Source organism: Ruditapes philippinarum, unplaced genomic scaffold, assembly GCF_026571515.1.
Source record: "Ruditapes philippinarum isolate M1 unplaced genomic scaffold, ASM2657151v2 ctg9531_1_1_1_1, whole genome shotgun sequence".
Lineage (NCBI taxonomy): Eukaryota > Metazoa > Mollusca > Bivalvia > Venerida > Veneridae > Ruditapes > Ruditapes philippinarum.
This window is the reverse complement of record NW_026857768.1, coordinates 2,326-26,974: the sequence shown is the minus strand read 5'-3', so window position 1 is coordinate 26,974 and position 24,649 is coordinate 2,326. Positions and strand designations below refer to the sequence as shown.

The 24,649-nt window shown below is 31.4% G+C and overlaps 1 protein-coding gene and 1 long non-coding RNA gene across 3 annotated transcripts; both read right to left on the bottom strand.

Moving 5' to 3' along the window:
* Positions 1–31: 31 nt before the first annotated feature.
* LOC132750875 (serum paraoxonase/arylesterase 1-like) lies at positions 32–23,972 on the bottom strand. 2 transcript variants are annotated; one of them, XM_060740934.1, is made up of 9 exons: positions 23,754–23,972; positions 21,528–21,598; positions 21,032–21,087; positions 20,598–20,745; positions 4,850–4,970; positions 3,989–4,192; positions 3,292–3,373; positions 1,826–1,963; positions 32–1,551 (listed from the first exon to the last, which is right to left on the bottom strand). In XM_060740934.1, exons 1-9 carry the CDS (start codon positions 23,816–23,818, stop codon positions 1,363–1,365), a joined length of 1,074 nt encoding a protein of 357 aa, XP_060596917.1. In that variant the 5' UTR covers positions 23,819–23,972; the 3' UTR covers positions 32–1,362. The 2 variants fall into 2 exon arrangements, with proteins under 2 accessions (XP_060596917.1, XP_060596916.1); XM_060740933.1 differs by lacking the exons at positions 32–1,551; positions 1,826–1,963; positions 3,292–3,373; positions 3,989–4,192; positions 4,850–4,970 and adding exons at positions 12,052–12,347; positions 12,895–13,032; positions 14,524–14,605; positions 15,165–15,368; positions 19,662–19,785.
* Positions 7,163–9,760, bottom strand: LOC132750877 (uncharacterized). The gene is made up of 3 exons (XR_009628611.1): positions 9,427–9,760; positions 7,595–7,665; positions 7,163–7,219 (listed from the first exon to the last, which is right to left on the bottom strand). It is a non-coding gene; the product is annotated as an uncharacterized LOC132750877 (long non-coding RNA).
* Positions 23,973–24,649: the final 677 nt, after the last annotated feature.

Here is a 24,649-nt window from a genome sequence, read left to right as displayed (position 1 = left end):
GGATAGAGTAGAGAAACAAAAACAATCTTCGCAAATTGTAACTATTTATTTAAACAAATTTTCAATCATAATGAACAACAGGGCTTATTTCATAAAGAATAATGGCTAATGACTCGCCAGTCTAGTCTGTGAAAAGCCACACCTCTATAGTGTAACCGTGCTTTTATTATCAAAATATATTTCGTTAAATTGATAGTTTCACTTAAAATTAATATCAGAAGTCTTTTAAAACTTCGAAGGAGGAGAATTTAGTTTGCACTCATGCTAATGTTTGAGTCAAATTACATGTATGTCAATGTATGTTCTGTAAATAAACATTTTTATTGATGGTGTTGCTAATATCTCAAAAATTTAAGAATTGTACTGACAAAAGGGAAAATTCGCCTGTAACGGCAAAAATGAACATGTTGCAGGCAGAACCTGTTCATGAAGTTGATCCTTAAGTGGTATATCTTTTTTATAAAGTGTCGCATCCTTGTGGCAATGGAGTTGCCTTCAAGGATTAAGGCATCATTATAGCTGTCACAGTTTTCTCTTTTGGGACGGCTAAATCGGTTCGAATATATGAAGTCTCTATGCATCGCTTTGCTCCAGCTGGTAAGATGGATTTGATCCCTAGAGTAACTTTAAAATTTGTAATACCAGAAGTGAGCCAACATCAATTTTCCTAAAATGTTCGCCGAAAAACCAAACATGCAAACAACATATAGCGCCTATAACGCGCCGCACAACTGATAATTAGATAGCATACCATCCTGGTGGGTCCTTTCAATTTAGTCAAATGATGTTCAATTTATTTCACTTTTTGTGTGTTATAAACGGTATATTGCTAGCTTATTGCGTTTGTACAATTTTTATCAACTTACTCGTTCTGCAGTTAGAACTAAATTCCCAAAATGAAATTTATAGCATACCTGATTAATTTTTTGTGTCAAAACAGATACGAATAAAACAATTATTATATAAGAAAAGACTTGTTCAATGTCTCCATAATATGTCCGATTCCGAATTAACTTTTATACTTACGTACCATACGAATATTTGTCTTGTTTAAAATGAACACAAAAACTGCTATATATATACTGAAGTATTGAAATTAGCATTCCTTATGTTCACTCTATAGAATAAAAATATATTGAACCATTACCTCTAAAGTATTCAAGCATTGGAAAATAGCACAGAAACACAGAACCATCATCAATGATATGAAGGTGATGGTTTTTTTTTTTTTAAATTTCCAGCAGAAAACAAAATTGTTAATATGTTTCCTACATATTTCAATGTAAATTTCTGTATAAAACACAAATGTTAAGATAAGATCAATATATCATTGAGTGTCTTTACATTAAAAAATTAATGCTTTTAATTTGAAGTAGGTGAAGGTGACAGATAGTTGACCTCGCAAACGACAGTCTCTGCCGTGATAGATCCAATCACTAGTTTGCCTTTTATATATGTTGCCGCTGTTGAACCATATAATTCTGAGCCATCGTCCGCATAGATCTCCTCTACTGACGACACCATGTTGTCTTCCATTTTGAAACGCAATACCTGAAGTAATATGGATCTATCAAAATGCGAAACGACACAATGTCGAAAAACAAAAGTAGGCAGGTGTTAAAATGGAAAGCAGAAAGACACAAAGCACCTCACTTTTTTAATATGATGGCTAATTAAGTTGTTTATTGAAAACTGCGGTATAGTATTTATGTAAAGTTTTCTCTTTAGCATATACCAGTTATTTTAATATTTCGAAAAGGGACAATTACCTTCTTTAATATTAATTATATTAGTAAGTTCACTTTTGATCTAACATGAGTGTAACCTGAGACGGCAGCGTCAGTCCAAATCCACTCATCATCCAGTCCAAAACCCTTAATGCTATTGGATGACACCCTATCCATAAGTCACCTGTATCTGGGTCTACCTCAATGTTGTCAACCATTGTATCTACATCATACGACTAAAAAACACAAGTTGTATCAACCTGTCATTCTATATAATCCAGATTAAATGTTTTAATTTTAAAAGAACTTTTTCTACGAGCAAAGTCAAACTAATATCTTATCACAAGTAAAACTAATATCTTATCAGAAATGTACTCAAAATAACAAATTTAATAACACTAAGTTCTCATCCAAAATATACTAAATAGAACACAATATGCAATAATTTGACATTAGAGAGAACACAATGTCAGCAGGAGTTTACACTAAACAATTATCGTTTGAAAATGTAATGAAGAAAGTATATCTTATAAAATAAAGCTAAGATCAAGGCCCTAACATGCACTAATTTATAAGCATTTTATGTAATAAAAAAGAAGAAGAATGTTTAAGACCACCCAATACGACAAACATGCGAACAAAAAGTCACAATCACATTTGGTTCTCTGAACATAAGCAATTAGAAAGGGACAAATGTAGCGTCATTTTTAAGGTAAACATAACTTGGAAATTGTATTTTAGTAAGGAAGTCTTGATTTTGTGATTTAAACTGAGCGTTAATTTTAGAACACACAGCTTTACTAAAACGCAAAATAAACAAAAAGCATAGGTTTAACCAATGAGGGAAGCAGCTCTGTGTCTGCACTTACGTTCAGTAAGCGGGCCAATCATCCTTCGGCCCTACTCTGCCGTGTATTTACCTCTTATTTATCATGCCATATACAAATGTATAGCACGTCTTGTGTCAGAGACGCGTTCAAAAACAACAATGCATAAAACTTTTATACGATGATTCTAGTAAATCTAATTTATTTTTATATTATAACTTTCGAAGTCAGTGACACATGTTGGTAACTTACAGTTACTCGAATCAGCTTGATAAACAATTAAATACTGTTCAGTATATAGCAAGTAATTTTCTGATATCTGCAATAACATTCATATTACTTTTCATGATGTGAGAAAGTTCAATACTGAATTTATTTTATAAAATTATATTATGCGAGTCTTCCGAATTCAATAAATTCAGTAATGAACTACACGGTTATGATATTCTATTTTTTCAAATATCCCAAATAAAGGCTGTTTGAAGTGAAAAAGAATCAATTTTCATTGATGCACCTATAGTGTAAGTCTAACATTTAGAGCTTCTTTACACTATGTTTGTATAACTCAAATGAGGTTACACCAAAAGATATGCACGACCGTGTAATACCATTTGTTACGGAGTCGAAAAAGCGGCATTGGTGTGAGATTCAATTTATCCTTTGTAAGGCGGAATTATTTTACAGTAGTTAAGTTAACAAACAATGCTGTCTTGATTTATGTTTTACAAAATCAGTACCCAAGCTTTTGTCAGGAGATTGTCCTCAGATCTGTGATAACCAAGTAGCTTCTTCGTTCCAAACTCTGACACATATATCATCCTGAAGTTAAAATATGTTTAAATACATACATGCGACACATCTGTTCAGTAAACCATTCAGTATAAGATAATACAACAGAGCATCGCCTTTACAATAATCATAATTGACACGGAATCTATTTGAATCAGACAATATCATAATTTAAATGATCAAAATGAAATTCGCATATATCAAACACATGTCCCATTAAAGTAAGTCAGCGTCCATGTGTATTCCTCGTGTGCTCTTTAAGGCTCTATAAGTGTTTTACACAATTCAACGGTTGCTTCCGAACAAAAAGTTATAGTCCGATTCATTTATAACTATAATTAGTACACAGTCGCGTGGTCATGTCCAGCTATGCGGTTAAAAGCATGTGTTTTTATAGAGCACTGAAATGCCAAGTGTAGTTAGGTTATTCATTAAAGAATAATTAATAAATGACATAAATTATAAATAAAACGATATTATGACCCCCCCCCAAAAAAAAAAAAAAATAATAATAAATAAATAAATAAAAAAAATACAACAACAAAAAAAAAAATTAAAATTCACAAAAAAAAACAAAACATAAAAACAACAATAAGTAATTCTGATTCATGTCAATAGTTTTGCATGCTTTATAAGCAAACTTACTTTTGGTCAGGTGAAATGTTGATTCCGTTTGGTATTGAAAGGCCAGTGGGTACAACAGGTCTTTCTTTTTTGCCATCAAAGTAAAGTAAAGCTCCCCATGCCCTTTGTGTCACTATTTCCAACATATTCAGTGGTTTGTCCCGATAATGTATAAACCTGGTGATGTAGAATTTGTCTCGTCCGACTGCGACCAGGTCATTCATACTGAGAAAAATTCAATCACTTTACAATCCACTTTCACAATACTTGACAACTATACAGACGACCGACCCAATGTTACATTACATTTTTCAAAATCATCTAAATGAGACTAAAAGCATTTATTTACCATATTCTTAACAAAGATGCCTTACACGCTTTCTCTAATGAACAGATAAATTTACTTGATGGCACAATTATTTAAGTTGTATATCTATTCACAAAGTGGCTTAGACTTGTATAACAAATGAGAATTTAGGGGAATGTGAAGTCAAAGTGTATTTAGATGTGCTGACAATACACACAATCCTAATATATTTTGAAATATTTTCAGTACAAAACAACAGCAACAAAAACAACAAACATTCAAAATAACAAGAACAGTGAGAAATAAATTTAAAATACCTCTTTCTTTACATTTTGCTACCTTTGTCAAAAAGTATTTCACATTTGACGCTTTTTATTTTAGGTGATATTTAAGATTTCTACATCTATAATTACAGTATAATTACACATGTTTGCCCTACTTTTTCATAAAGAAAATGTATTAATGAAATTGACAGTCAAGCTGAATTAAACTAGTTCTTAAGTAATATCCTCTCTTTGATATTCCGTTAACAAAGTTTAAGAGTAAATGTAACTCACAATCAGGTAAATACATACTTGACCATGAGTGGATCAGTTATGGTCCGTTTATATTTTAAAATGTTATTCTCTTTCAGTTTGAAAACTTCTATCCTGTCTTCTGATAACGGATGTGTTATAACGTATAAATACATTTCCCCTGTAGTAACAAAATCATTTAAAAACCTTCAGCGACAATATGTTGAGAACTCCTTGACAAAACAATTCAAAACCTCCTTGCAATCAATAAAGTTATGTACACCTCACTCCTTAAATGTTAAATGTACGTGCTTAATATCTAACCCTTCTTGACAAAATAGCTTATAACCTCTCTGTACTAAAAAGATAATGTTGAGCATTCCATCGCCTTCATCGACAATGCTCCTCTTTGACAAAACATCTCATAATCGCCCAACAATTAAAGGGTTAATGTGTACAATTATAACGCCTTTAGCAACAATGCGTTGCATATCTCTTTGACAAAACCGCTCATAATCTCCCTGTTAAAAAGAGTTTATGTGGACCATTTTAACGCGTTCAGTGAAAACTTGTTAGCCCATAATGTAGATATAATGTAAAGATATAATGTGGACAATTTTAACGCGTTTAGCAACGTGTTTTAGATTTTGTTGACAAAATAGCTTATAAGTTGATACAACTCCTACTGATTAATATATGTATGTATTAGAAATAAATTGTTCTGCATGTCACAAATGTATTTGCTATTCCGTACAGTTCTGAAAATATGATAACAATTTTTTTTTATCATATGTTCAATTGCCAAACTGAAAATTAAAATGCGGTAGTTGTCCATATTAAAGATAATAAATATGAAAAATAATGGGGAGGCTGTCAATTCATATGACGATGGAAAAAAGCAGTACGCAAATACATTGTTTAGATATCCGACAAATGTGAAACAAAGGAAGAAAAATAAACAATTTCTATAACTAGTTGTTAGTCTTGATTGTTGTGTATCTGAACACTTAGAAAAGGTATGGTGATATATGGATCGAAATCAATTTTAAAGAGGTCTATAACATATTATTTTACAAATGACTTAATATATTTATAAATGTTAATTTTGAAATATATATAAAAAGGTTAGTTATATGTTCCCTCCACAGACGTTTGATACAGATTATCTTTATGACATATAATACCGGAAATGGTATCAACGCATCATTTTCTGTTCACCTCCTCATATTAAAAAAAAAAAAAAAAAAAAAAAACAACAAAAAAAACTTACAAACAAACAAGAAACCCTGATGATTAAGAAGTAAAAAATGAATAGTTGAACAAATATATATACCTGGCATCTCAAATAAATAATTTTGTTTAAAATAACTAAATAACTATAGGTGTAAAGTACCAGAAAACACCTTATAGTTTACTTTTTCATAGAAAAAATTTACTACACACCTCTGTCGTCTTTCCAGGTAGATATTCCGTGTGGCTTAGTCATGAAATCTTTTCTGTCGGGTGCTCCACGTATTGTCATGTTAACAACTTGGCTTGTGTTAAGATCAAGAGCTTTAATTACGCCTTCACCTTCTCCTGTCCTAAACCCTTTGTCATAAAATATATTTATATAAAAATGGTTTGCAATGCCTCGATACAAAATGTAACTGTGGTATCAAAATGAGGAAGGCGTATCAATATTAAATTGTAGGACGAACAGCGATCATATACAAGTCAAAATGATTAAATTGCAGCACGGAAAGCAATCATATACAAGTCAAACTATTTGAATTGTAACACGGAAAGGGATCATATACAAGTCAAAATAATTAGATTGTAGCACGGATAGCAGTCATATACAAGTCAAAATAATTAAATTTTAGCACGGAAAGCTATCATATACAAGTCAGAATAATTGAAAAGTCACACAGAAGGGGATCATATACAAGCAAAAATAACTGAACTGTCACACGGAAAGCAATCATATACAAGTCAAAATTTTTGAATTGCCACACGGAACGGGATCATATACAAGTCAAATAATTAAATTGTAGCACGGATAGCAATCATATACAAGTCAAAATAATTGAACTTTCACACGAAAAGCGATCAAATACAAGTCAAAATGGGTAAATGTATACGGAAAGCGGCCAGGTCATATACAAGTTAAAATCATTAAATTATAGCACAAAAAACAGTCACATACAAAGCAAAATGATTAAATTGTTGCACAGACAGCGATCATATACAAGTGAATATAATTGTAGCACGGAAAGAAATCATATACAAGGCAAAATGACTAAATTGTAGCACACAAAGCGATCTTATACAAGTCAAAATTGATACATTTGTCTTTTTAAATATACAAATATATTTTAAAATATGAACTTACTGATGACATCACAACTAAATCATTGCCAATATAAGTGACATCTTCTGAACCTCCTTCTGAAATATGATAGTAACATGGAGGTTTAATGGATCGAATATGCAAGATTTGGGGACGTCTATTTCTTTATGCTATTTTGAAAATTATATGCAAAATTATCTTAAATTGACCCATGAACGCTACAAACATGTCTTTTTATGCAACATGGCTTTTGACTTTAGTGTAGGAGGTTATTAGCTCATTGACCTACTTTTGAATTCGTTTCTGGAACCAACCAGTACTGAGCAATGAGTGTGAAGTTTCTTGCTCAATAGAACAACGACTTGACGGGGTTATAATAATTATGTAAAAAATATAATTATAACATTTTTTAATTTTTTATTTTAGCAATAAGAGAAATATACAAACTTTATATTGTTTTGTAACGGTCTCACCTGTTAAGATTTGTTTACATGGACCGGGTGCGACTCTGTAATTAAACTTCTTGTTCCAGTCAATCCAATCCCTAATAAAAATATGAGAAGAGTGTGTTTAATTTATAAAGTTATAAAAATTCTTGGCCGCCTCATGAGGAAACAAACATAGTGGAAAAAAATTCAATTTTTCACTTTTTGCAATTTTATGTCCCACTTACTATGGTACAATTTTTATACCTTTTTGGTATCTAAAGGTTGTTTAAATATTAGTTCAAAAACGGTATATAGCCAGATAAAAACGACTTTCTGAAGTCTTGATTTCATAAGTAGAATGTTACGTGAAAAAAAGGGTTAAGGATCAGCAGTGCTACAAAAACTGCAGAACACTGCGTTTATCATAATTTGTACACGTTTATAAAAAAGAAAAGTGCACTTTTAAGCGTTAAAAAAAAGAGAACTGCTCAAGCCGGTGCTTGTGGGCGTAAGGAATGCTGCGTTCGTTTCTTTTGAAGTATCCCTCATGTACAGACTCAATCAAATCGAGTCTGCAATGATCATTTAATTTTGTTGTGATAAATGCTTCCGAGGGATCACTCTATCCAAGAATCTTAAAATGCAAGGTATTTTTCTTTCATCTAAAAATTTACTTTTGTATCTAATTAAAATGCTCTCTGAGATTTTGTGGGTGGCAATTAATGTAGACGGAACATACATGTATGACCGAACGTATTTTTGTAGATAAAAGTCCATCGCCCGCCCGGGTATGGGAAGACTTCAAAGCGAGTTATTGGATCTATCTCCAGCCTAATTGCTATAGCCTTGTCTTATTTTATCTTCTTTACTTTTTGTTACATATTCTGGCTGTTTACGTGCTACATTGTACACTATAAAACGACATGAGACATTTTCCTATGACAAAAGAAGTAATATTCCGCGTACGAGTTCATTGCCAAAAGTGCCAAAATGTTATAGCTGTAACATAAAAGAAAAGAAAAAAAAATAGTTAGTGAATAAAAAATAATACATTTTATGATTGGTAAACAATTATATAAGCATTTTGAATTAATCGATGGGAAATGTTAATAGATACGGAAGTACCATTTCGCGCGTGCGTATTCTGCGTCGGACAAGAATGGAATCACGAACTAATGCATTTTTATCAGACTGAGTATTCAACAACTTATTGGTTATATTTGATCACCCGCTATTTTAAGGTAGGGAATTTTCGGAATTTTCATAGTCGTTCAAGAAACTCAAATCTGTTATTAACATTGTTTTTGCATCTGGGTTACCTTACAAAAGCTGAAAACATTGTAACGTTATTTCTTTATATATGTATGTTTAAGGGTCGCTCTTCAATCATTTTAAAATTGTAAACGATACGATACGTTTGTATATTTCTTCCGATCCTTTTCTTATATGAATATATACTTTTTACAAATAAAAGGTCCATTAAGCCTATGAAATGGTATCATTTCTATTTATCAAAACCTTTTTTTTATTTTTTTTATATCTTTTAACAGCTTCCAAAGAAAAAACTCATTGGCTACGAGTATATAGATTTACTCGCTTCTTTTGCTCTTTGGTAATTGGTTTAAGTAAAGAGAGTTAACATTTTGTATGGAAATCAAAATTTTACTTTGTTTAAATTTTCCCTACCTCTACAACACATTACTGTACATTCAACACTGTTTTTCTGCCGTTGTTTATTTAACATCTAAGACGCTCAAAATTTATTATAAAAACATTACTGAACACATATGTTTGAACTTTCTAAGGAATAAAGCAAATATTGATTTCTAAGCTATAACATGCCGTCAAAGAAAATAAGAGTTATTGAAAGTACAAACCTGTATTGAATTATGAACATAGACAAAGCACCTAAAGACGCAACTGCAAAAATGCTGCCCCACATATTTAAATTTTTATCCTCATACGAAAATCGTTCCACTTCTAGTTTTTGATAATTATTTCAGCGCGATAGTTTCACTATCATGGAGGGCTATATCATTTAAATTGTAAATATTCCTTGCTTCTTGGCATGTTTTTTATGGAGATTATCACTTGATTAACTACCTATATCTCGGCGTTTCTCAAAAGCGAGAGCGTTCCACATTGATACCACACATATTGCTCTAACGAGTAATAAAAACAAATCTATGAAATTGTGCAGTTTTCGTTTTATCAACTAGATGTGCATAAACTAACATAAACAACCTTCTTTGCGTCAAATATTATTTACAATAAAGTTACATCGAAATACTTACTATAAGATATTAATGATGCATGTTTATCTTATTTGTCAGATATAGAAAACAAGAAGTCTAATATCAGTTTCAGCCATTGCTATTGGTCAAAATAATTTAATGTAGATTTATTAATAGAATAAAATATTTAAAAGTTAAACTAAATTAATTCGATAACTTATGTTTGAGTTTCGTCGTAAAATGCGTGTGAATATAGATTTGGATTTGTCCGTCTGTCTGCCTGCATGTATAAGAGAATACTTAGGTGGCTACAAGAACAAACAATAAATACTTGTACTTCATCTTTTGATGCCATTCATTCCCATTCCGTAAGCTTTCATGCGTTTTTTTGTTTGTTTTGTTTTATGTTGCTGGAGGAACAATGGTGAAAGCTTTTGAGTAGCTACATAAGTGATGTCTCGTTAGAACATCTGGCTTTCCGTCAACCCTTCACACCTTGATTGGAACTTAAGACTTAAGCTACTTTAGATAAACATCATTAACATAAAACCTTATACATGTATGCGGCTACTCCTCACTGAGTAAAAATGCAGAGCAGTGCAGTGGAACTGTAACTAATTACATTTTACTGCTTTATTTATTTAATTTTTATGTGAACCCTAACTCCTAGAGCGTGTGAGGTATCAAAGTTAAACTTATCGTGTGCAAAAATGTCATTAGAGAGTGATGTAACGTAAAGGAACTGTAACTTTTTAGTTGAACTATTTAATATCATTTGGATTTTTTTAAGAATTCATTTCTGTTTCTGTATTGCATACTTTGTTCAGTATGTTATAAAATGTATCGTTCACGAAAAAGAAGAAAGAAAAAAAAACCCATACTGTTATAGTTTTTGAACGCGACTCTTTTATATGTATGTTTTCTTCTAAAGACGGAATTCGCCATAATCAAATAGTTAAGACCGGTAATTTTAATCCTATAGTTCTATACTATATTTAACTATAAATTGCATTCTTCTAGTGAATTGCTATTGAAAGCATTTGAACTACAACAAGATGTAAGGCATGTTTATAAAAAGAGCTAGCCTATAAAACCAAAAACATCAGGAATTAGAAAACAACCTTGATTTTCTCCGATAGATATGTGTAATGTTTATGTTGTCAATTTAACATCGGCTTCAGGCACAAGATATCAATCGGTCATTTGTCGAATCTCTAAAAATTCGAGATAATTATGTAAATAATAAGACAGATATGTCTAAACGAACGTGAAATATTTGAAATATACTGTAAACTTGATCTGAAAAATGTGTTCTCTTCCACAAAAATATAATGATTGATATAAAATGTGTCTACTACTTTGTGTACCGTGTTGTTCTATTTTCTGGTTCTTCGGGATCATTGATTCCAGCACTTTTAAGTGTTAACAATTCAGTACCGCTCAAGCGAGCGCTAGGCCTTGGAGGCGTTAGGGATTTCGCACTTTTTCATTATCTCTCATTTACAAACACAATAAAACCGAGTCTGCAATGTTCATGTAATTTTGTTGTGATTTATGCTTCTAAGGGATCGCACTTTTTCAAGATTTTCAAATGTAAATAGTAAATCTGTTGATTCGGGATAAAAAATTGTCCGTAATATCAAAGGGGTTCCGGATAAACATTTATATAACAATGAGAAAATCAGAGTGATACACGTATCGGAAGTATCACCTACATATTCACTGTATTGTGGTTATTGGGGGTATCGTTATCGTTGAAATTTAATACCTCACCTTTTTATATCTTTGTTTGTAAATTTGTATCGTATTATTTCGTATGTACATTTTTTATCAAAATACTCGTTCTTCAGTTAGAACTAAATTCCAAAAATAAAATTTGAAAAACACTAGACTTCATATCTTTTCTTCTTGTAAATGTGTTCTCTTCAAATTTAGTAAACCATGGTCCTACTTAAAAGCATACCTGTTCTATTTTTGATGCAGAACATTACGACTAAAACAATATAAGAAAAGGCTTTTTCAATGTCACGATAATATGTCTGATTCTAGATGAATTTCACAATACTCACCATAAGAATAGTGTGTTTGTTTAAAATGAGCACAAAACTGCTATATATATTGAAGCATTGAAATTAACATTCCTTATGTTCACTTGATAAAATAAAAAAAATCCTCTAAACAAGTCAATCATTGGACAAATAGCACAGAAACACAGAACCATACTCTGATATGAAGGCAAAGTTCTAATGTATAAGCAGAAAAAAACTGTCACTATATTTCTTATTTATTTCAATGTTAATTTCTGTATAAAACACAAATGTTCTGATAAGATCATTATATCATTGAGTGTCTTTACATTGAATAATTAATGCCTATTAATTTGAAGGAAGTGAAGGTGACAGATAGTTCACCTCGCAAACGACAGTCTCAGCCGTGACAGATCCAATCACTAGTTTGCCTTTTATATATGTTGCCGCTGCTGAACCATTTAATTCTGATCCATCGTCCGCATAGATCTCCTCTACTGACGACACCATGTTGTCTTCCATTTTGAAACGCAATACCTGAAGTAATATCGATCTATCAAAATGCGAAACGACACAATGTCGAAAAACAAAATTAGGCAGGTGTTAAAATGGAAAGCAGAAAGACACAAATCACCACACTGTTTAAAATATTATTATTATATTAAAGTTGTTTATTGATAACTGCGGTATTGTATTGATGTAAAATTTTCTCTTTAGCATAAACCAGTTATTTTGATATTTCGAAAAGGGACAATAACCTTCATTAACATTCTGTATCAGCATTTTCATTTTCATAGTGAAAAACGTTTAGCTGTCATTACCGTACATGAACAAACTTTTCACAACGTTTTCAAATTTTCCGTTTTTCGCTTTCTTTATAGATTCAGTTATCTTTACTGAATAAGCATTCGGTGAGTTGAAAACACATAACCAACGTGCCTCAGTATGAACAAGTAGTTTAATAGGATACTGACTGTCAAGTAAACAATTTTTTAAAGAATCTTTGATATATATTAAAAAGGTCCTTAAAATGATGGGTAAGTTCACTCTTGATCTAAAATAAGTGTACTCATGAAACGAATACCTGGGACGGCAGCGTCAGTCCAAATCCACTGCTCATCGAGTCCAAAATCCTAAATGCTAATGGATGACAACCGATCCATAAATCACCTGTATCTTGATCTACCTCAATGTTGTCAGCCTTTGTATCTACATCATACGACTAAAAACAAGTTATATCAACCTGCCATTCTATGTAATCCACATTAAAAATTTTCTACGAGCAAGTCCAATGATATCAAGTAAAGTTAATATCTTATCAGAAATGTACTCAAAAGAACAAATTAACTTACACTAAGCTCTTATCCCGAATATACTTAATAGAACACAATATACAATAACTTGACATTATGGAGAACACAATTGCAGCAGGAATTTACGCTAAACAATTATCGTTTGAAAATGTAATGTAGAAAGTATATCTTATAAAATAAAGCTAAGATCAAGCCCCTAAAATGCACTCATTTATAAGCATTTTACATAAGTTATAAATAAAATTTTTTGTTTGTTTGTTTGTTTCATTTTACGCCTTTTTCCAACAGTATTTCAGTCATATAGGCGGGTATTTTCCTAACCATCGTTCCTAGAGAGTTACACCAGTACTAGACTACCTTCCTTCGCGCTAAACTACTAAAGCATCTTCCGGGGATCGAACCCACGTCAGAGAGGTAACCGGATTAGAAGTCATCGAATCTAACCCCTCGACCACGGAGGCGGTCATATATAAGAAATGAAAAAGAATGTTAAAGGCCGCCCGATACGACAAACATGCAAACAAAAGTCATAATCATATTTGGCTCTCTGAACATAAGCAATTAGAAAATGACACATGTAGCCTCATTATTAAGGTTAACATAACATGGAAAGTATATTTTAGTAAGGAAGACTTGATTTTATTATTCATTATGTGAAGCAGCTCTGTGTCTGCGCTTACGTTGAGCTAAAGCTTTTCAATAAGCGGGCCAATTATCATCCTCCGGCCCTACTCAGCCGTGTATTTACCTCTCTTTTTTTCATGCCCTATACAAATGTATAGCACGTCTTGTGTCACATACGCGTTCAATGCAACAATGCATCAAATTCTTATACGATAATTTTAGTAAATCTAATTTATTTTTATATCATAACTTTCTATTTCAGTGAGACATTTTGGTAAATTAACAGCTGTTGGAATTAGTTTGTACAGTAAAAAGCAAGTAATTGTCGACATCTGCAATATTATTCACTAACTTTTTTTATCATATTATTTTCATGATGTTTGAGTAATAGAGAATATTGAATGAGTAAAAGTTCAATTCTGAATTTATTGAAAACATTATATTATGCGAGTCTTTCAGTAATGAACCTACACAAATATAATATTCTATTTTATCAAATACGGTACCCCAAATAAAGGTTGTTTAAAGTGAAAAAGAATCGATTTTCATTGAAAGTGAAAGTCTAACATTTCGAGCTTCTTTACACTATGTTTGTATAAAGCAAATGACGTTACGCCAAAAGATATGTAAGGCCGTGCAATACCATTTTACGGAGTCGGAAAAGCGGCACGGGTGTAAGATTAAATTTATCCTTTCTAAGGGGGAATTATTTGGCAGTTAAACATGTAGTAAACTTAATATAAATGATGTCTTGATACAAGTTTTTAAAGCAGTACCCAAGCTTTTGTCAGGAGATTGTCCTCAGATCTATGATAACCAAGTAGCTTCTTCGTTCCAAACTCTGACACATAGATCATCCTGAAGTTTAAAAATATTTTAATACATACATGCGACATACTGTTCAGTGAACCATTCAGCGTAAGAAAATATAACAAAGCATCGCCTTTACATTCATCATAACTGATAGGCAAACTAATTAAATCCGACAATATAACAATTTAAATGATCAAAATGAGATTCGTTAATATCAAACACTGTCCAATTAAAATAAGTCAGCGTTCATGTATATTCATCGTGTGAACTTTAAGGCTCTTAGAGCATAAGTGTTTTACACAACGGTTGTTCCCGAAAAGGTCCGATTCATTTATCATTATAATTTGTACACAGACACGTGGTCACGTCCAGCTTTGGGTTAAAATCATGTATTCTTATAGAGCACAGAAAATGGCAAGTGTAGTGAGGTAATCCATCAAAAAGATAATTAATAAATGGTATAAATTATAAATAAAACGGTATTATGTACCCAAACACAACAACAAAAACAAACAAAAAATCAATAAAAAAACAACACACCAAAACAACAATAAGCAATTCTGATTCATGTCAATAGCTTTGCATGCTTTATAAGAAAACTTACTTTTGGTCAGGTGAAATGTTGATTCCGTTTGGCATTGAAAGGCCAGTGGGTACAACAGGTCTTACTTTTTTGCCATCAAAGTAAAGTAAAGCTCCCCATGCCCGTTGTGTAAACATTTCCAACATATTCAGTGGTTTGTCCCGATAATAGAAAAACTTTGTGATGTAGAGTTTATCTCGTCCGACTGCGACCAAGTCATTTATACTGAGAAATATTCAATCACTTTTCAATCCACTTTCACAAAATTAAACAACTGTACTGACGTCTGACCCAATGTTACCCTTTTTAATTTTTTCCAAAAAATAAAAATAAACCATATTTTTTGTAAAGAAAGCCTTTTCCGCTTAAAATTGGGTTTTGATTTTTAATGGGGGCAGGTAAATTTACTAATGGCCCCAATTACTTATTTGCATTATAATTTCACAAAGTGGCTAAACTTGAGAATCGGGGCCCCTGTGAAGTCCCAAAAAGTATTAAAAAATGTGCTGAAAAAACACACAACCTATATATTTTTTGAAATATTTTTAGTACAAAATAACAAAAACAACAACAAACATTCAAACTTACAAGAACAGTGAGAAAATACCACTTTGTTTACATTTTGCTACCTTTGTCAACAATCATTTCACATTTTGCTATTTATTTTAGGTGATAAGCATTTAAGATGTAAAATAACATATGCTTACCTAATTTTAAGAAAGAACGTTACTTTTTTTTTAAGACTTAGTTCGCCTTTATATTTTGAATTTATTTATTTCATTTCCAACCGGCTTATTAGCCCATGAGGACAACATATTACAAAGATACTATATATGACATGGCAGAGTAATGCATGATAATGATAATAAAACATCTCTTTTTCAAATATTTAAAATAAAGGAGAGATTTTAAATTCAACCTTAAAAACTTCTCCAGTAGAGGAGAAACAATTATTCAATACAATGCAATATAATATATATTTCATTTATGCAATCATTTGAATAGTACTCCAATTTACAGTCAACCTTTATCGAAATTGTAAACAAAAGAAAACAAGAACCGGTTGAACCGGGTGATGCTCCCCGAGAAGGATGGACACAGGAAAGTATAAAACAAATGAACAAAGGGCAAAAACTCCAAAATTAGGCAAGGCGGAGTTATGTATTTTTGCACTGCACTTCTATTCAATGAGATCTATCTATCTATAAAGTTTCCTGATGATATCAGAGATATGTCCCGAAAATTCAAAGGGCAATAACTCCAAAATAAGACCAGGCTTTGTTTAGGTTCCTTAAGCATTGCAGTTCTATCCAATGTTTTAAAGTTATGTCCCGGACTAAAGTCAAAAAGTAAAAATAAACAAAGGGCAATAACTTCAAAATAAGGCAAGGCAAAGTAATGATTCTTACGCACTGCACTTCCACCCAATGAGACCTATCTATCTATCTACAAAGTTTCATGTTGATATCTCTTATAATTTTAGAGTAATGTCCCGGACAAAGTTCAAAGTGTCAAAATGAGCAAAGGGCAATAACTCAAAAAGTAGGCAAAACAGTCTTACAGTTCTTGGGCACTGCAAACCTACTTAATAAGATTTATCTACCTACAAAGTTTCATGTTGATACCTCTTATAGTTTTAGAGTTATGTCCCGGACAAAGTTCAAAGTGTAAAAATAAACAAAGGGGGATAATCAAAAAATTAGGCAAGGCAGAGTTACGGTTTTTGTTCACTGCACACCTACCTAATGAGATCTATCTACCTACAAAGTTTCATGTTGATACCTATTATAGTTTTAGAGTTATGTCCCGGACAAAGTTCAAAGTGTAAAATAAACAAAGGGGGATAATTCAAAAATTAGGCAAGGCAGAGTTACGGTTCTTGTGCACTGCACACCTACTCATTGAGATCTATCTACCTACAAAGTTTCATGTTGATACCTCTTGTTGTTTCAAAGTTATGTCCCGGACAAGAAAAGGGGACGGACGGACGGACGGAAGTTCTCACAGGACAGTAATTATGTGGCTACTCTCTCTATTGTTCTCTCTATTGTTCTTTTTAGCCACACAAAAGAAAATAGCCACATAAAGCATTACGGAATGAATGACATCAAAGAGAAAGAACAGTTACCTATTGTCCCTCTAGCCACATAATTACTCTCCTGTCAGTGCGAACGGACGGAAAGACGGACGGACGGACGGACAAGGCGGCGACTATATGCTCCCCCGAAATTTTTCGGGGAGCATTAAAAGGTCAACTCATTGGCTATTCGAGAAACACCATCATCAAAATAACTGAATATTGATTCAAATATCATTTATTCTTTTCTCTTTGAAACTTTTAGTATTGAATTTTATATCTTGAAAAAAGTAATATTTCCACTGTGCTGTGGCAACCGAAGAAGAGAGAAAAAAATATAGAGATATATACATTATTTTACATGTATCATTGCCCGTACATAACGGTATTTCTAATAGCAAAAGCGTTGTATACATATATTCCTAAATTTCTAATTAAAATTTTGTTATCAGATTTAATCAATTCTTAAAACTTAAACATATTCGGTCTATTCCAATAATAACTTGGTATATACTTTTTCTTTTCCTTTAATCATTGTAAAGACAGCATTCAATTATAAAATGAAATTCATCCTCCAATAAACCACATAAGTTACATTTCCTTTCATTTATTGCAATTCTTACTGGACGTACCCATCTACCTGACTCAATTTGTAACACGTTGCGAAGAAAACACGCAATTTAGATAATGTTTGGCAAAGTTTTATTTATTGAAAAAACTTTCAAGATATAGCTGACATTGGAAAGATGCAATGTTTCTGTAAAATAATGCTCTGCTTATAACATGCGTCTACCATGCCAGTTCTGAATAAATTGATCTGTTTAACCTTTGTTAAACTGAAGATAGAAATAACTGAACATCACCAACATTTTACTCTAACCAAGCATCATAAAAAACCAAGAGAACATAAAAAATTTTTAACCATTGAACACCAGTTTACCTCCTGCTCATCTCGTTCAAAATCTAATTTTAAAATGTAATAGATCAAATAAATATACTTATTTTCGCGTACTCTTAATATCTTTACCCATTATTTAACAATGTTCATATGATGAATAACTTGTAAAGAGGTTCTACCCAGTTTTCCATAAACTTAATCATTTTTGGTTGTCTTTTTCACACCGAGAATTCGTTTACAGAATTGAAAATTAACTCTTTCTATTGATATATCATTTGTAAAACCTAATATTTCACTACTATCATTTCATATTGGTATTATGCCGAGGTGGTATGTAAGTAAATTTATATAAGTATTTGTTTAACTTAAAAAACTGTTTTCTGAGCTTGACCCGCCAGGGTACTTTGAGCTGTGCTTAATGACCCACCACAAGTGAACACTACACCTAAGTATGAGAATTTGTTAACTATGTCAAGTATTTCACCATTGTAATAAAAACAAAGATCACTTGGTAAACATCCACCTTTCCTAAAAATCATTACCTTTTTTTTATATGTTTACTTTAAATTTCATAGTGTTACAATAATTATTTAAAACATTCAAACTATGCTGTAAATCTTCAGGAGAATTTCAAAAAAGAACATGCCATCTGCATACAACAGAAGGAAAATTTTAAACATATCTATATCTATGCCATCTGAACCTCTATAAATGAACGTATCTTCTAAACCATTTATGAATAGAGAGAAGAGCAAGGGAGATAAACACTCACCTTGTCTTACACCAAGCATATATGTATATTCCTCACTAAGATTATTTAGATATTTAACACGTGATTTTACAGACTCATACATTGATTTAATGATATTACCTCTAATACCTTATTGTACCAATTTATACCACAAATTGTCTCTGACTATGTAGTCAAATGATTTCGTAAAATCTACAAACACAGTAAAAAGCTGCTTACCTTGATTTAAAAAATGATTTATAAGTCAATTTACTACAAAACCATTATCAATGGTACTCATGTTTGACCTAAAACCCGCCTAAGCTTCTATGTATACATTGTAATTTTCTGCCCATGACTTTAATTTATTACTTATAATACGTGTAAAAAGCTTTCCTAAACAACTAAGAAGTGTCACCCCACGATAATTTTCGACATTATTCATATTACCTTTTTATGCAATGGTATAACATAGCAATCAGACCATTTTTCTGGTAAATACCGGATTTCAAAAATGTTATTAAAAGTTTATGTAAAACAGGTACAAGAACATATTTTCCTGCCGTGAAAAATTCATTTAATATTTAGTCTGGTTCACCATATCGATTGCTTTTGAATTGTTTAATGGCATTTATTATTTCGTCAACAAATATCATATTATTAAGTTTATTAAATATAACATTTAACTCATATTATATAAAATTGATTGTCAAGCCGAATTAAAACAGTTAAGTAATATTCGCCCTTAAATATATTCGTAAACTAAGTTTAAGGGTAAATGTAACTACTAATTTGGTAAATGGGGATACATACTTGACCAAGAGTGGATCCGTTATGGTCCGTTTATATTTCAAAACGTTATTCTCTTTCAGTTTGAAAACTTCTATCCTGTCCTCTGATAACGACGGATGTGTTATAACGTATAAATATATCTCTCCTATAACAAAAAGTTAATATAAATCTGTTTAAAAAGTTCAGCAAATTTTTTTAGGAACTCTTTGACAAAACAGTTCAAAACCTCCCTAAAATAAATAAATAATGTAAACCTCATTTTTACGCCACAAATGCTACTGTGTTCAAAAACTACTTGACAAAGCAGCTCATTACCTCCCTGCACTTAAAAGATAATGCTGGGCATTTCATCGCCTTCATCGGCAATGCTCCTCTTTGACAAAACTTCCTATGGTCTTCCTATAAAAAAGATAATAATTATGGACCATTTTAACGCGTTTAGCGACAGTGGTGGTCAGTCTTGATAATTGTTTACATTAACTCTAAGAAAAGGTATGGTCATACATGGATCGAAATCAATTTTAAAGAGGTCAATAACATACTAATTTACAAATGACTTAAAATATTTATATAGCATGAATGTTAATTTTGAAATAAATATAAATAGGTTATTTATATGTTCCCTCAACAGACTTTTGATACAGATTATCATCTTTATGACATATAATACCGGAAAAGGTATAAATGCATCATTTTTCTGTTTACCTCCTCATATTCAACAAAAAAAAAACAACATAAAACACTGATTATTAAGAAGTAAAAAATGAATAGTTAAAAAAATATAAAAAATATTCCTGGCATCTCAAACAAATCAGTGATATAGCTCGTATAAAAGCAATAAAGCTCTTTGAAATGAAAAGATTCATTTCTGTATGACAAAAGAATTTTGTTTACATAACTAGCAGTGTAAAATACCAGAAAACACCTTGACTATTCATAGACAAATTTACTACACACCTCTTTCGTCTTTCCAGGTAGATATTCCGTGTGGCTTTGTCATGAAATCTTTTCTGTCAGGTGCTCCACGTATTGTCATGTTAACAACTTGGCTTGTGTTAAGATCAAGAGCTTTAATTACGCCTTCACCTTCCCCTTCTCCAATACCCTTTGTCATAAAATGTATTGATATAAAAATGGTTTGCAATGCTTCGATAAAAAAAACGTAACTGTGAAAAGTAACATTTTTATTTTTTAGACATATCAATATTAAATTGTAGCACGAACAGCGATCATAAACAAGACAAACAGTTAAAATTGAATCACGGAAAGTGATCAATATACAAGGCAAAATAATTAAATTGTATCACTAAAACAGCGAACTTACACAAGTCAAAATGATTTATATCTTGGTTTAAATAAATATACAAATATATTTTAAAATATGAACTTACTGATGATATTATAACTATATCATTGCCAATATAAGTGATATCTTCTGAGCCTCCTTCTGAAATATGATAGTAGAAGGGAGGTTTATGGATCGTATATGCAAAGATTTGGAGATAAGACGGCAAAGCATTGTAAGTCTATATTTTGTATATTATTATGAAAATTATATGCAAATTTATCTTTAATTGATTCATGAACGCTGCCGTCAATGCAATCTACATGTATACTTCGGCAACAATGGTCTTTCCCTCTTTTGGTTTATACAGAATTTATTTCAGTTGGGTTGTGTCGGAAGCTGTCAGGATATTGACACAGTTTCTAATGCGTTCCTAGAACCATCCAGTACTGAGCAATGAATGTGAAGTTTCTTGCTCAAGGGAACAACGCCTTCCCCTGACGGGGTTTTTATATGCAAAATATATATTATTACATGTAACAGTTTTTATTATAGCAATAAAAGAAATATATAAACTTTATATTGTTTTGTAACGGTCTCACCTGTTAAGACTTGTTTACATGGACCGGGTGCGACTCTGTAAATAAACTTTTTGTTCCAGTCAATCCAATCCCTTATAAAATAATGAAGACTGTGTTTAATTTATTGGAAGACTTCAAAGCGAGTTATTGGATCTCTCTCCAGCCTAATTGGCATAGTCTTGTATTACTTTATCTTCTTTACTTTTTATTACATATTCTGGCTGTTTAAGTGTTACATTGTGCACTATAAAACGACAATAGACATTTTACGCTACGATATTCCTATGACAAAAGAAGTAATATTCCGCGTACGAGTTCAATGTCAAAAGTGCCAAAATGTTATAGCTGTAACAAAAGTATTAGAAAGTAAATAAAAAATAATACATTTTATGATTAGTAAACAATTATATAAGCATTTTGAATTAATCGATGGGAAATGTTATAGTTTAACAGCAAATTATTTTCAAACTGTGCTATGTAGACGATATTAAAGAGACGTGCACTTTATGAACATTTATGAAAATAAAGTATATAATTATATGCCCTATTTATGCATGATATCTTTCATCTCCGGTTAAATGTATGAAATCATTTATTCAAACGTGAAGTAAGTTATGCGTGTTTAAAATTTAAATCTTTTACCTAAACCTTCTATATTTGTTCATATTTTGCTGTTTTAACTGCATGTAAATATATACGAAATGTTTTATGAGATCGTAGCCTATGCAAATTAAATCTTGGCTAATACAACTTCAACATAAAGATACTCTAATAATAACACCATGATATAAAGAATGGTGTACATATTTTGACATTTAATGTTCAGCATATACAAATAAAGACTTTTTTACAATACGATTTTTACATAGAAATAAAAGTAGATAAAAAAAAAACAATGATGAAAGAATGAATTATATCTGTATTTAACAACTTTATTAACAATTCAATTTAATTTACGTAATCAGTTTTTAATTTTGCCTTTACGCATTTAGGACCTTTCAAATTCGAATGACCACGGAAGATTCATTCGATTTTCACATGATGTTTGTTTAATTGGGATTTACGTCACACCGACACAGAATTGGTCATATGGCAACGTTCGGAGAAGACCTCAGGTGCTCTTCTGTGCATTATTTCTGGCACGAACGGGTACCTGAGTAGAACCACACAAGCAAATTAAGAATTTAACAATATCTTGCATTTAAGCGCGCTTAAACGAGTCACGAGTTAATTTCATATAAAGCCCATATTTTGACGTCAGATTTAAATAACGTTTTCTCTATTACGTCATTTTCTGTACTTTCTTGGTCAGTACAACAGTGCTCTAAATATCACAAAATGCTCACACTTGATATAAAGTAAAATTTGGGTTTGCACTAATTAATAATAGGGAGCAAAATTTCAATCCCCGGAGAGCCAAAAAGTAAATAGTTTAAAATCGCATTCTTGACTATTGATGTTTTAGTTTTCATGCCCCTAGCACCGCTGCAAAAAATGATGACATATAGTCTCCTCAAAGACGACAAAACAGTGTCGACACTGAATAAATTAGTCCCTAATTTGTTTTCTTACAGGAGCGTCACAAATGTTGATGGAAAGAGCTCAACTGTCTATTTTTGATTCCCTGATATTTTAAAGCAGGATATCTTCATAGTCGTTCACGAGACTCAAATCTGTTATTAACAAATTTTTTTTTGCATCTGTATTTCCTTGCAAAAGTAGAAAGCTTTTAAATGTTAGTTCTTTATATATCTCAATGTATGTTCCAGTATGATATATTACAATAGTGTGTTCTTTAATCATATTTAAATTATAAATGATACGTTTGCATACTTCTTCCAGATGCTATTCTTATATGAATATACATTTTAACAAATCAGAGGCCCATTAAGCTTTTAATATTTTTTAAAAGCTTAAAAAAAAACAACAAAAAACTCAAACATCATTGGCTATATAGATCAACTCGTTTCTTTTCTTCATTGGTAATTGGTATTAGTCAAGGGATTTAGTATTTTGTATGGATGTCAAAATACTACTTTGATAGCATTTTCCCTACTTTTTACATGTACAACACATTATTCAACACTACTTTCTGCCGTTGTTGAACATTTACGAGTAAGACGCTAAAAATTCATTATTAAAACATTACTGAACATATATTTGACCTTCCTAAAGGATAAGAAAATATATTGATATCTGAGGTATAATGTGCCTTCGAAGAAAATGAGAAGCAATGAAAATACATACCTGTATTGAATAATGAACATAGACAAAACACCTACGGATGCAACTGCAAAAATGCAGCCCCACATATTAAAATTTTATCCACAATCAAAAGTCCTTCTACTTCTAGAATTTGAATAATTATCTCAGCGCGATAGTTTCACTATGATAAGGAGCTAGATCATTAAAAGCTTAAATTGTATTGTAAATATGCCTTGCTTCTTCTAAAGTTTTTTATGGAGTTTATTAACATGATTTAAACTATAACCCCGATATTTCACAAAAGCGAGAGCGTTCCACTTTGATACCTTGCATACTGCTGTAACGAGTAATATAAAACAAATTTATGAAATTGTGCAGTTTAGATGTGAATAAACTTACATAAACAACGTTATTTGCGTCAACACTATTTACAATATAGTTATATCAAAATACTTTATGTGAAGATATTAATAATGACAATTGTCAGATATTGAAAGCAAGAAGTCCAATATCAGCTTTAGCAATTGCTTTTGGTCAAGTAATTGAAAAAGGGTAGATTTATCAGCAAAAATAAAATATTAAAACGTTTATTTCAATTTATTTGATAACTTAAGTTTAATAATACGTGTAAATATAGATTTGGAGTTGTCCGTCTGTCTGCTTTCATATGATAAGACCATACCAATTATCTCTGGATAAAGAAGAAAAGCATTTCAGGGGCATAACAGGCATTTCATCAAATTTGTTAAATAAATGCTTTAATACTACTTTTGTCAAACTTGTGTATGCAGTATGTAAAAATGTATGTAAAATTCACAGTTTCGTTATCAACATGATTTAAATTCTAAATTCAATTGAGAAAAATTTTAATCTCTTCACTAGTGATAGATCTAGTCTAATATGTAAAGTCATTAAAATCTTATGTTGCATATACATGT

Excerpts from the sequence above, each read along its gene's own strand:
- LOC132750875 (XM_060740933.1), bottom strand. The coding sequence starts at position 23,818 with ATGTGGGGCTGCATTTTTGCAGTTGCATCCGTAGGTGTTTTGTCTATG. Across the intron at positions 20,746-21,031 it reads ATATAGTTATAATATCATCA|GGTATTGGAGAAGGGGAAGG; the intron begins GTAAGTTCATAT and ends TTTATGACAAAG. Across the intron at positions 15,369-19,661 it reads ACGGATCCACTCTTGGTCAA|TATAAATGACTTGGTCGCAG; the intron begins GTATGTATCCCC and ends AATATTTCTCAG.